Source organism: Pelobates fuscus, chromosome 2 (genome assembly GCF_036172605.1).
Source record: "Pelobates fuscus isolate aPelFus1 chromosome 2, aPelFus1.pri, whole genome shotgun sequence".
NCBI lineage: Eukaryota > Metazoa > Chordata > Amphibia > Anura > Pelobatidae > Pelobates > Pelobates fuscus.
In genome coordinates, this window is record NC_086318.1 from 414,040,424 (window position 1) to 414,054,027 (window position 13,604).

At 40.3% G+C, this 13,604-nt stretch overlaps 1 protein-coding gene across 6 annotated transcripts in view; it reads right to left on the minus strand.

Moving 5' to 3' along the window:
* Positions 1-13,604, minus strand: part of RTN4 (reticulon 4) — a 54,193-nt gene that overhangs the window by 16,715 nt on the left and 23,874 nt on the right. For 5 of the 6 annotated variants that reach the window (XM_063443984.1, XM_063443979.1, XM_063443980.1 and 2 more), the window contains one exon: positions 1,914-2,121. In XM_063443984.1, the coding sequence (XP_063300054.1) occupies positions 1,914-2,121 (208 nt within the window). Of the gene's footprint in view, positions 1-1,913; positions 2,122-6,782; positions 6,922-13,604 lie in introns of those variants that run through there. The other variant, XM_063443983.1, reaches the window with a different exon arrangement.

Sequence of the window (13,604 nt, forward strand, 5' to 3'; positions counted from 1 at the left end):
GACCTGAGCTACAGAATCCGCAATACAAACAATGGACAGGACTCACAGTGAAAGGGACAATCCCAGGAGGGGAGAGAAGAAAAAAGAAAGGATAAAAAAAAAAAAAAAAAAAAAAAAAAAAAACACACGACACACCTCTCTTACTCTAACTTTTCACAAGGTTACACAACACAGAAGCCAATTAGGGAATCCCTCTACATCATCCAAAATTGTAATTTAATATATTCCCATGAACCATCTGAAGTTCTTTTGTGGTTACGCGGTTACTGTAGTAACAGAGCCCAAATTCTGTCCTGCAGAAATGTTAGGTTAAGTGTAAGGGAACCAACTGGTTATTTTAGTTACAGAGAACCACAGACGGGTCAAGTGGGTAAGGAATACCATGTCTGTGTGACCTTGAACACATAAAGGTGGCTTCTATTTAGCTGATGTGTGTGTCTATACTTGCACTGAGCGATGCAGAGAGACATTTAACCCTGTACTAGGTTTCAGTGTGAGATTTGAGACATTTTTATCTTTTAGGAGAGGACAAACATAGTACATCCCCCTTTAGCTTCTAATGTGTTAGAGCAGAGGCAACCAACTTTAGAAAGTATAGCTCACCTCAATGGGAATACTTAAAATCATACTTTTCGATTAACTGCTAATTGTAGACACTACCTAGCAGGTTTAGGCCTCAAGGAACACATTGTAACCCTTCCTAGTTAGGTAGATTATAGCTGGAAATCGCCACCATCGGAACACTTCTACTGAATGCTGACAAGTGAAAACAAACACTAGATTCAAACAATGGCAGATACTGATTTTATGAAACAAACTTTAATACAATGAAGATAAAATAGTTTAATTGGTATTAAAACCTAGTAGATGTTATGTACAAGTCGGTGACTTTTGCAAGAGATGCACAATAAAAATTACCCAAAATTACAAATTACCCACATGTGTATGAACAAAAGTACTCACAATCAAACATGTACATGTTTTTGTTGGTACCATAAACTATGCTCGAATACCTCATAGGTTGTTACACCTCATTCCTCTGTCGATCCTTACACTGGCGTCCTGTATCCTATAGGTGCCAATTCAAAATACTAACCCTTACCTATAAAGCTCTAACCAACTCCAGCCCCTGTTACATTTCTTCACCGATTCATAGATATGCCCCTTCTCTGTCTCTCCCGGTGACCTCCTGTCCGCTGTTCGCACCCTTACTGCTAACTCGTGCTTGCAGGAGATTTCACGGGCGGCTCCCTTCTTTTGGAACAGCCTGCCTACCACCATCAGACTCTCCCCTAGACTTCCATTGTTTAGGTCCCTCAAAGCACATCTGTTCAGAAATGCTTATAGACTGCCAGAGTAACTTATCTTTACTTATCCATATCTGTCCCTTGCTCTCCTAAAGAGCCATACTCCACTCTCACCTCCAGCTCTGCTACTTTTCCACCTTGATTGGTGGCTGTCACCTTGCTGCCCTGTTGTGTATTTGTACCCACCTCCTCTAGACTGTAAGCACGTTTTAGCAGGGCGCTCATCTACCTATTGTGCCTGTGTCACTGAGTAATTGTCTCAGTTATAGTAGAATTAGGTGGCGCTATATAAATACCAATAATAATTTAAAATGAGGGAGGAAAAACTTGGAATTCCAATGACTCCCAGAGCATTTTGTATTTACACAGCAGTTGACAAAAAACAAACAAGAATTCGTGAAATATACAAAATTGCCACAATAACGGATTTTCCTATGTTTTTAATACATCTGCGGCACTTTAGAACAAATGTTTCCTTATTTTATAACTTTGCAATTGTTACAGAATAGCTTTCATTTAGAAGAATTACAACAACAACAAAAAGTGTCGACCCTTAAAATAGATTAATACGTAGTATTATTCTGTCTGTATTTAATAAACACGTACCGGAACGGGTGTCCTTCATCTGATTTCTGGATTGCTTGAAGCACGCCCTTGTATATTCTAAAACTGATGGTAACTGAAAGCAGGGCCAAGGCGATGTATGCAATCACACTGACAATGCTGAACACTGTGAGAGAAAGGAGCAGGAACAGGCTGGCACCAAATACCGCTCCTGACTTCTTAATGTCCCGCCAGTAGAGAAGATCAACCACTAGCAAGTGAGAAAGAAAGAAAAAATACATTCAGTGCGAGAATAGTGTCACACATACATACGTATGATTAGAAATTTATAGTCATGCAATGATTTAATAGGCCATAATGCACAACTGAGCTGTGGAAAGTAGTCGCTTTTAACACATTTCAATAGTTTTGACAAATAAAAGGAAAAATGCCCCCCCCCCCCCCCCAGTGTGCACAATCAAAGCTTTTGATGGAGCCCAACACATTTCTGATATTGTACACAATGTTTTGTTTAAAACAGATACTTCCAAAACATTCATATGGGGACACTTTTAATGCCATAAGAAAAAAAAAAAAAACACAACATTTCTATAAAGGGGAGGCACGGTGTAAAGTTTCTGATTTCTCTATTATCAAGGTACCGCTTCCATTTGCAGGAAATAAAGCTTGTAGTCATGGGACACATTTCAATAGGCTGAGAGGATTTGATGCCATGACAACAGGAGGGGAAAAAAAAAAAAAACGCATCTGTTGTAGGCAACACATTCTACAAATAATGCATACGACATCTCCCTACAGCAAAACATACACTTTTAAACATTCAGCATCAACATTATATGGGTGACTGTTCCAACGTTTACTTGCCCAACTCGCTAAATTGCTTAGTCAAGGTTTGCTGAACTCTAATTTTAATTTAAAAAAACACGATAAAACAGTCACACATTAATAATGAGCCATGTATACCAGGTAATCCTCTAAATACATTCCCGGCTGCCTTTCCTAAAGTATAAAAGCTTTACAAGGACACAGGTTATACACTGTATGGATTTAAGTATACCATTTGTTCCCAGATAAACACACTACATCTGTCCTCTTGAACTGTACTAGACTAGGAGTGAGTTTCAGGTCAAATCAAGCAATCATTGCCCTTACCATATTCAACCATGTATCGTATATATGTAACAAGATAAGTAAAGCTATAAAGCGGTTAACCACCTTGAATAAAACTAGTGTTACGACTAAGTGACCCGTGGTACATTTAATTTGCTACTAAATATGGTTTAGCTCACAGTGAGATAAACACTGCAACGACTCATGCTACAATAACGCTCTAAGAGAATGCCAAACATGAACAAAATACCAAAAAGTATAAAGAGCAATATCTGGTGATCATCTGCAGACAGAAAATAAAATTCCTTTACAGCAATACTTCACAGTTAAAATCTACCTCCTCCTATGACCGTCTTGAATTTACAATTACTATAAAAAACAATAGAAGCTACTTTGATGGACAGGTACTACTTTTCAATGGAATATCCTGGATAATGATACTCTTTACCCCTCCCCCAGAAGCAAATATGTGAGCACTACATATATACACACACACACACACACGTAAGCTTTATTAGGATTAACAGTACAAAGAAAACTATCCAATTTTTTCCAGACCCCTTACAAATTATAAAAGTACTACAGGTTTATGGGGCTGCATTAACACAGGCTGTGCAGATAGAATGAATAGGACATGTATTCGATTACATGTATTTAATTTTAGGACGTGTGTGTTAAGACTGCATGTACAAAGTGTGTTCCAATGTATTTAGCCTGCCAAGAAGATTTTATTCGGCAAGGGAAGTGGGACACACTATAGGTAAAGAAATAAATAATGACCCAACGGAGGTTATATTATTCACACATGCAAGTGTCACAAAATTATGTAATTATCTAGTTTTATTGGGCAAAGTTGCAGTGACAAGATCATAAAGGGATGACATGATCAGATAGATCAAAATAAGAGCCAGCTAATGAACATAATCCACTAACCACAACATCTATTGACACTAGTGTTGGGTGTACAGGACATTCAATATTCAAAAAGCATCTCAACTAGTTCCTCATGCATATCACCTGATGGGAAAAAAATACATAGTCTTACTGAGAAGTCAAAAGAAGAGAATTATAATTTTTTATATACCAAATTGTCAATTGTGAGCCTCAGACTAAGCCAGTGATATAAAATTATTTTATATAAAGATCTATTAGTGCTTGTTTTGCCAACTCGATAATATACAAATGACATGAAGGAGGTTAAGAGACGGAGTTAGTAACACTATTTAAAGTATAATGCCAGTTTAGTTTCAATATGAAATAAACAAATGCCAAGTAAACTAAATTGCACGGCTATGCCCACAATGGCCATAATAAAATAGCCCACTGCATGCAGAGTGTACTGCTGGTATAGATGGCTGTGACACAGCAAGAATGAATGAAGTCAGCAGATTTTGTTACAGGTCATGGGGCATTATCATATTATCGTATGGAATGTCCACCCTTAAAGACAGGCAGGAGAAAGGATTCCATCTATCACTACCCCGCGCCTCCTGCAAGCTATGTACTCCTAATTCCTCTGGCATAATTATTTTAGCAACTTTACATTCAGCTCCATACACCGAAAAAAAACTATATTGTTCAGAATGTGTGTATGTAATTAATGGGACACTATAGGTACCCATACCACGTCACCTCTGGGTGCACCATTTTGTCCCCTTAACCCTGTAGCTAAAAATATTGCGGGTTTAAGACCGCCACTAGAGGCGCTTCCTGCCGTTTAAAGGAGTTTAACATCCAGCGTCTTATAAATCCCCAAAGGAAAGAATTGATTCAGTGTTTTCCAATGGGGAAGGCCTAATGCGTGAGACAGGAGATGGAGCCAGCACCGAGTGACTTCAGAACTGGAATTTTTTTTTTTTTTTTTTACCTTTTAATGGCTGTAGGGGGTGGCATAGGGACACAGTGTTATAGGGTGATTTTCATTAACCACTATTACTATATTTTATGCTTGCAATGAAAGTCAGAGCTGCGGATCAGTTTTATTACAGACTCTTGGTAAGAACACAGGTACAAGTCCGGCATAGCTTCACATAAGGAATTATGGAAAAAGTACAACAGGAAATTAAGGACACGAAGTGATGAGCTTGCAAACCAACATCCAGCTGATGTGTGTGGGTGGGGTGCCTCTTAGACCGAGTGACAGCTAGCCTTTCACAGTTCGGGATGTGATTTCCTATACTGTATACAAGGTACAAAGACTTTCCATACCATACATTACAAGGGGTCTAGCTGAAGATCACCAGTCAGCATTACAGACAAGATTCGCCATTTGTCATCACTGACATAGATACAACAGTGGTCACAAAGTTATTTTAATTGGTCACTTGATAAGGGGAGGGAAAGGAGCAAATAGCACTACAGAAGTAACATTATATAATTTGATCCTAGTCTATTAAATCCATACCTCTCCTTTTCTCTCTACTTGAACACAGTGATAGAATGTCCTGTTTAGAGTGGTAAGAGATGGACGGGGATTAAATAAACCAATTGACATGCTAGGTCTAGATTGTATATATCCACATTATGAAAGCAGTTACTGAGCAGGAGACAGTATTATATAAAATTACAGTTTTCTATAGAGGGAGCTTTATTTAAGGTTTCAAATACAACTTATTCATAAGAAAAAGCTTTATTAATTAAGAATCCAAAATAAACCGTGAAAATGACTTAAAAGTGTTAAAACCATTTTTAAAAATGTTAAGTGTCAAAGCTTTTATTCACCCCCATGCAGGAATCAATATTTAGAGACAAATGCATTTTTAGTTATTTTTTTAAGTTGCCATACCAAAACTACCAAGGGTGGAAGCCCATAAACGACCGGTTATGGTCCTAAACGACATATCCGATACAACTTGAATAACACCCAGTAAACCAGCACTCTCCTTGTAAATAAAAGGCATTTCTCTCAGCAGCAACAAGGTGAGCTCCTTAGGCATTTAGATGAAAACGATAAACACAGCTACAGTCTTTCAGAAAAATGCCATTAAAATCAGCTGTCCAGGCCAGCGGTTTCACACATGTCCCCCTCCCCCTACATCTTTCATTCATCCTGTTACATTGGTTACTGCATGGCTTCTCAAGCACATGGCTTAGAAGGCTGGATAATCAGCCATTGAGGGCAGGGAGGACTGCTGTTGAACCCCTTCCAGCTGTTCTAGAACTACAACTCCCGTGGTACTTTGCCAGCCTTGGTAAAGCTGGTATTTAGTCCTACAACAGCTGGAACGCCAAGTGTTCCTTCTTCTTGGTTTAAAAGTAAAACAAACAAAAGAGGAGATAAAAAGTACACAATAAATTGGAAGGTCACAGCAAATAGTGTTCAAAAACTGGAAACAAAAATGATTACACTGCCAATCTGCTTGCCAGTAGACCACGGGTTTAAAAACCATGTAAAATATGAAGTTTGATCAAAGAAAATTCACATTTCTAATTTCAATTTCACATGAAACAAAACGGACTTTAAATCAAGAGGCTGCAGCTGCTGACATTTGGTAAGTAAGCACAGAGTGGCATCTGCTAGGGCTAAATATAGCAGCCGAAGCATCTTATGCCTTACATGTAAAGCTCTGCTAGTGGGAGACCGGCAGCTACTAAACCCTTTCCATCAAACCAGGAATCACAAAAAAACTTAACAGAACTACAGGCAACAATTTAAAAAAACAGAAACTGTTTAAATGGCTGAAATACTGCACTTTTAAAATGAGAGAAACATTTCTAGATAGGAGATTGCAAAGACAAATAACACAGAAACGTGTCTAGCCACCTTTCCCAATGCAGAGAGACGCACAGAGAAACACTGACCGGTTTTGGAATCCATCCTGAGCCTGCTTGCTTGCTCTCAGACCTTGCACAGCTGACAAAGTGGAGCTCTGTTCACTTCCTGCAGGAGCATGCAGGGGGTCAGAGCCAGACGTAACTGCCTGCTGGTGACTCAGCCATGCATTAGACACGCCTCTCCGCCCAGACTAACAGACTCAATGCCAGAGCTGGGGGAACAGCACAGCCATGTCACAATCAATCTTCAATTCCACATGAAAAAGCATCTGCCTGACTCAGACTTGCAATCCATTCACTCACCATGTAAATGGGATTCTACAGGAAACACTAGCCCAATCACTCCAGCATTTCTACACGAAACCTTGCCTGTTTGTGCTGGGGTGTAGCTTATCAGAGAGCAAGGGTTCTGCCAAGGCTACAATCATTTTTATCCATGTTAATGGGTCACTATAGTCACCAGAACCACTACAGCTTATTGTAGTGGTTCTGGTGTTTATAGCCTGTCAAACTCATAGGCTAGCACGGGCCACATAGACAAGGTTTAAGTTTATGTGGGCCGCAAAAAACAAAAAAAAACTTAAATTTTCATAGAAATGTAGGTTTGTTTTGAAAAGTACAGTATTAAAATAAATTTTAAAAAATATAAAAAAAATCATCCCCTTACTAAATCCCAGCCCTTGTTTAAAAAAATATTATATTATTATAATAATAATAATAATAATAATAATCATCACCAACAAGCAGACTCCAAATCACATTGCCGCTGCCAGTATGCGACTCCAGCCTCTGGTATACCCCCAATGGCGCCATCCGCATCCTGTGCCAAACGGATCCTCCTGCTACTCCTTGAAAACCTGTGAAGGTGGAGTACGTTGACGTCACGTCAGAATGTGACATGGCGTTGCTTGCCTCCGTGCACCTCCGGGTCCTCCACTGTCCAGCCGCGGCCATCACAACACTGACAGTCACACACCGAGAGACACACACACTGACATTTTATTCATTGCTCCCTACCTTTGGGAGCTGGTGTGGGACCTCTCCTTGCTCTTTCGGGAGCACAGTCTTCCAGTTCCCTTACGCACGCAATTTAGTGATGCCGGAATTGTCATATTCCGGCATCACTACAGAGGGCGCGCGAAGGGGCAGGAAGTCTGAGCTCCCTCGCAGCCACCAGGGACCTCTCCTTTCCAGCCAGGTAATTTTGGCAGAGTAGGCATCTGCAATGTGGGGAGAGCAGGTGCCTACTACGCTTTAGTAAGCATGGCAAACTCGCGGCTCGCTGTTGCACAAAAATATTCATTGTGGGCCGCATGCGGCCCACTAGTTTGACATGCTTGCTTAAATGCTGCCTTTTCAGTGTTTAAATTGATGCCTACAAGCACCTATAGGTGCAGTCACTCAGTTGGCCACTAGAGCAGCTTTCTGGTCCAGTGCTGCACAGTGTGTTCAGCATATCCACACTCTGCATTGATTCAATGCATCTCTTTGAGGAGATGCAGATTGGTGCAGCAAAGTGTTTTGCTGCACATTGACAATAGCCTCCCTTTCCTGGAGGTAGAGTAATCACAAACTGATTAATTGGATAAGAGTTCTTTCCAGTAAGGGGTAGGAGGTCTGGCTGCAGTATTAGGGCACCCACATGGTACATTCTAATAAAGTATAGAACTACAACTCACCTTGATGCTTTGACGGCGTTTAGAACGGGTAATCTGGGTATCTACCTTTTGGGCGCTCCTGCACTAAGGAAAACTCAAGATGAGCAACTTTAAAAAAAAAAAATAAGCACCATAACAACTACAGAACACTGGAGCACTCCTAGAGCAATTTTCCAAACCACTTCACAATGGTATTTTTATTAAATATAGTTTATAGACATGTAAAAAAAAAAATGCTTAAAATAGAATATAGCACTATAAAGATTAGCTTTCTTCAGATTTGAATGCAATACGGTTACTGGCCCACATACTTGCAATCATTGGGAAGTCAGAAATTGGAACGAGGGGTGACTGTGCTAGTGACAACCGTAGAACACCGTAAGTCAACCAAAAGGGTTCCATTTTTTTAAAAAAATGTAAAGATGAGATGAAGTTGTCTGGGTGCCTATAGTGTCCCTTTAATGACAGGTGCACTGTGAATATTTTTTACCAAAGAAGGCAGGGGGGGAAAGTGTTGCATTCCAGACCAACTACATGCCCTTGTATACAAAGATATTGTCCCCTGCCAAAGTATTGTAAATGGGCTGATTAGATTAGCAGTAATAGTTGAACATAATGCAGCAATCACAGGACCTTTGTCTTGGGCCTTGGAGACTAATGCTGAAATAAAGCCAAGAGCCTTTGTCTTGTTAATGTTTAATAAAAGGATTTCTTTTATATAACATGTGTGTGGGTTTTTTTTTTTTTGTTAGGACTAATCAAATAATACAACACCTGTTGTAAATAAATTACTTTTAATCTGGTAGGACATCATATAGTGTATAAATATGACACACACCATCATCCACTCCAAGGGTCTTCTAGATTTTAAACAAAGGAGAGGGCAAATCAAGTGATGTCAGAGATAAAACATGGTGGGTGTAATATACCAAACTGTAAGTGGAAGCTGCCTCTAGAAGAAGAAGAAAAAAAAAAAAAAAAAAAAGTCATCCCCAAATAGATCCTCCAGAAACAAACCCATAACACCAGAGGGCGCCAGTCACCAAATAAATAGATCATCCAGAAACATATAACCATAACACCAGAGGGCGCCAGATGCCAAGCAATAAATCGTGTAATCAATAGATACCAATTATTTCAAGTATCAATTGTCATATGTGAGAAAATTTTATATATAATGAGATCATGGCACAATACAATTTTTCCAAATATAGAAACAGAAGAAAACCACTCTGTGCACTTTTGTCTTTAGAGGTCAATTTATTTTGAATGCAACCATTTCGCATTTTTTAAAGTGTAAAACAAAAATGCTTTATGAACTGAAAGTTTTGATTGTAAGTGTGTGAGATAAGATGGACTATTGTCTTTATTATAAAGGGTACACACGCTAGTCCATACAGGATACGTCAAAGCAGGTACATTAGAAATACATGCCGATTGGTTAAAAAGAAGGATGGAGTGTGTGCACATCCAATTCTTTCAGGGCTTTGTACAGCACTGTTCCAATGCTGCAAACCTATGGCTCCGGGCTGGGTACATCACTGAAACCACTGTATGGGAGCTTGTAGGCTAGAATCCTGACAAGAATAGAGATTGGAACAAGGACTGGGAGTGTGCCCTGTTATTGTATCCCAAACACTAAAGCATACACATACTTTATACCACTACCAATGTAAATAATAATGCATGTCATTAACAGCTGTGTAACCAAGAAGGCACACAGATGTACCCATGTGCATATCACAGGTTTCTGTGCCATGCAGCCCAGACACACTCAGTAACACCATTTTTCAGATGAGGAGAAGCTTTGAGTTAACTAGTTTTTCAATACATTAAAGGGACGCTATAGTCACCACAACCACTACAGCTTAATGTAGTGGTTCTGGCATCTAAATCCTGTCCCCGTAGCCTTAGCACTTTAGGAGAAAAGGCTGTGTTTATATTGCCGATTAGTTACATCTCTAGTGGCAGTCACTCGGATGGCCACTCTGAGGTGCATGCTAGCTCAGTACTGCACGTTGTTCAGCACCTACATTCAGTGTCTCCACGCTCTGTATGGAGACGCTGTATTCTCCCTATAGAGCTATATTGATTCAATGCATCTCTGAGGAGATGCTGATAGGCGCAGCACAGCGTTTTGCTGCACATGCTCAATAGCCTCCCATTGCTTTCCTATGGGAAATCATTGGATTCACTCCAGCACTATAGTGTCAGGAATACATGAGTGATTAAAAGCTTAGCAAGTTGTTTGAGACTACAGGGTCATGATATATATACCCACTGTTTAATTCTTTGCCATTTAGGAGTGAACTCACTTTTGTTTGTTTATGCAGCGCTAGCCACACCTCACTGGATGTGACTGACACAGCCTGCATGAAAAAGTGGTTTCGTTTTCTATTAGACATTACTTTGCTTAGACGTTCTCCTGCTCTTTAAATTGAACTTTAATGACAACGAGGTGGCTCCTGTAGGCTCTAGCAGGTTATTAACAGGGCAGGAGATACATTCTGGATTAAGCAGACCATTCAATACAGAAAATGTTTAGGCTGGGTCCCAGGAAGTGTTTTTTTACTCCTAAAAGAATAACGGAGCAGTGAGACTGTAGGGGCATGATCAATACACCAATAAGCTAAAAAGTCATTTTGTTGCATAGCGTCTTTTAATTAGACAATGCTATTAAAGGACCACTATAGTGCCAGGAAAACACTTTTTTTTCCTGGCACTATAGTGCCCTGAGGGTGCCCCCACCCTCAGGAACCCCCTCCCGCCAGGCTCTGGGGAGAGGAAGGGGTTAAAATCTTACCTTTCTCCAGCGCCGGGCGGGGAGCTCTCCTCCTCTTCGGCTGAATGCGCGGCAGGAGCTGCGCGCGCATTCAGCCAGTCGCATTCATAATGCTTTCCTATGGACGCTGGCGTCTTCTCACTGTGATTTTCACAGTGAGAAGCACGCAAGCGCCTTAAGCGGCTGTCAGTGAGAGAGCCACTGGAGGCTGGATTACCCCTAACATAAACATTGCAGTTTCTCAGAAAAAATGGGTTAATCCTAAATGGACCTGGCACCTAGACCACTTCATTAAGCTGAAGTGGTCTGGGTGCCTAGAGTGGTCCTTTAATGTTAATGCATTTACTGCAGATCCGCATACACTGAACTCATAGCAGATTAAGTAATACTGCAGTATAATAATGGAGATGCAGCCACCACACATTTTTGATTTGCGCTCACTTAGATTTACTTTTATTTATTTTTTTTGTATGTATATATACATATACATATACACACACACACACACACACACACACACACACACACACACACACATATATATATATACATATGCTACAAGAGGAACAAAAATCTGAGGGATCTGCTAGTGAACACCGATCCAGTTCACTGCTACACGAAGAGCAGTACTCCACAGAATCTGGGATGCTATCGCTGTTTAGGATGTGTGACTTGTGGGCATATGATCCCCGGAAAAACGTTCACACATCCTCATACGGGAACCAGCTTCCGCATTCAACATCGACTAACATGCACCAGCGATTTTGTGATATACAAACTCATGTGTCCGTGTGGCTTAACATACATCGGGAAAACGGACTTGCCCTTGAGGGAACGGATCAGGAACCATAGGTCAAGCATCAGAACAGCATACAGGGACCAGAAGTCGGAGTTACCGGTAGCAAAGCACTTTCTCGAACTTGGCCATAACTTGCCATCCATGAAGCTGATGGCTATAGATCATGTCCCAGCACCTAGGAGAGGGGGTGATCGAAAAAAGATGCTCCTCCAAAGAGAATTGTTCTGGATTAGGACACTACAAACGGTCCATCCCCTTGGACTGAATGAAAAATATTCGTTGTCTGTGTTCTTATAATTTATTACTTTGGATGACCTGATATATACTGGCAGAGGAATTGGGGGCCCGCCCTTGGGGTTAAGCCACCTCCCTGGTTGTCCAGTTTAGAGGATGGTCATGGTCTCCACCCTTTCATATTCTTCATATTTCTCCATTCTTTAGGTGTCTGTAGGTTATTTTGACTAATATAGTGAATATATTGACATGGGGACCAATCCACGAAGTGGGTCCTTGATATGTGTTTTTCATTGATATCACTTATCTGTATATATTTTTCCGGATTGTTGTTTCTTAGTTATTCCTGTAAGCCACTTAGTGGGTATACTTTGGAGGTTTGATCAGTATACAGATGGGCCCATGATTCAGTCTCCATATAGATATTTACTCCTTGGTTCAATGTCTTTGAACATGATTGAGCACCATTGTTCTTATAGTCGCTATAATTGCGGGGTCAATATGCTAGTCTATTCTATTGCAAGCCCGTAAGTCCCGGTGTTTATATATTGGGTAAACACCTTACGTAAAGTAAGACTCCATGTTATTTAACATTATGGGCCCATTCGCCTAATTTCTAATTTTCTTTGGATTCCCTAGGAAATTTATCCCTTTAATGTTCTGCCCCCTTAAAAATTCATCTTGATTTTGTCCTGCCATGGACTGTAATTATTGTGAGCCTTATAATCCCCCGATTGATTGGGGATAGTGGTTACACTCATGCATTTATAATAAGTAATGTAAATCAAATGTTCGCCTACTTTCCGCTTCAACCGTTTATTATTGTTTTTATTAGGTTGCCATGGAGTCCATTTCCATGACAACACTCCCCATGATGCTGACGGGCATGTGGTCACGTGGTGTAATGACGCCGGCGCCGTGCAATGACGTCATTGCGACGCACGCATTGACGTCGGCGGAACCCGCGGCAAACCCAGCCGGAGCTGACAGGGAGACGTAATTGGTTTGGTGGCGGGTAAGTTGATTACCAATGTGTATTTATTGTATATATATGTCATTTTATGGTGTGGTGCTTTAGTCCTGATGAAAGTCTGTGGTTAACAGACTGAAACGTCGACCTCTTGCCGATTGATTAAAAGTTAAGTTTTATATTTACTTACAAGTCCTGGGAGTGCTATCTTTTCTTCGTTTTTTGTACTTTGCTGGACAAGCACCGGGCATTTACGTTTGGATTGTGGAGTGCAGGATTATTTTGTTTCCTCATATATATATACATATACATATATATATATATACACACATACATACATACATATATACACACACACACACACACACACACACACACACACACACACACTCTTAACCTTTATTTT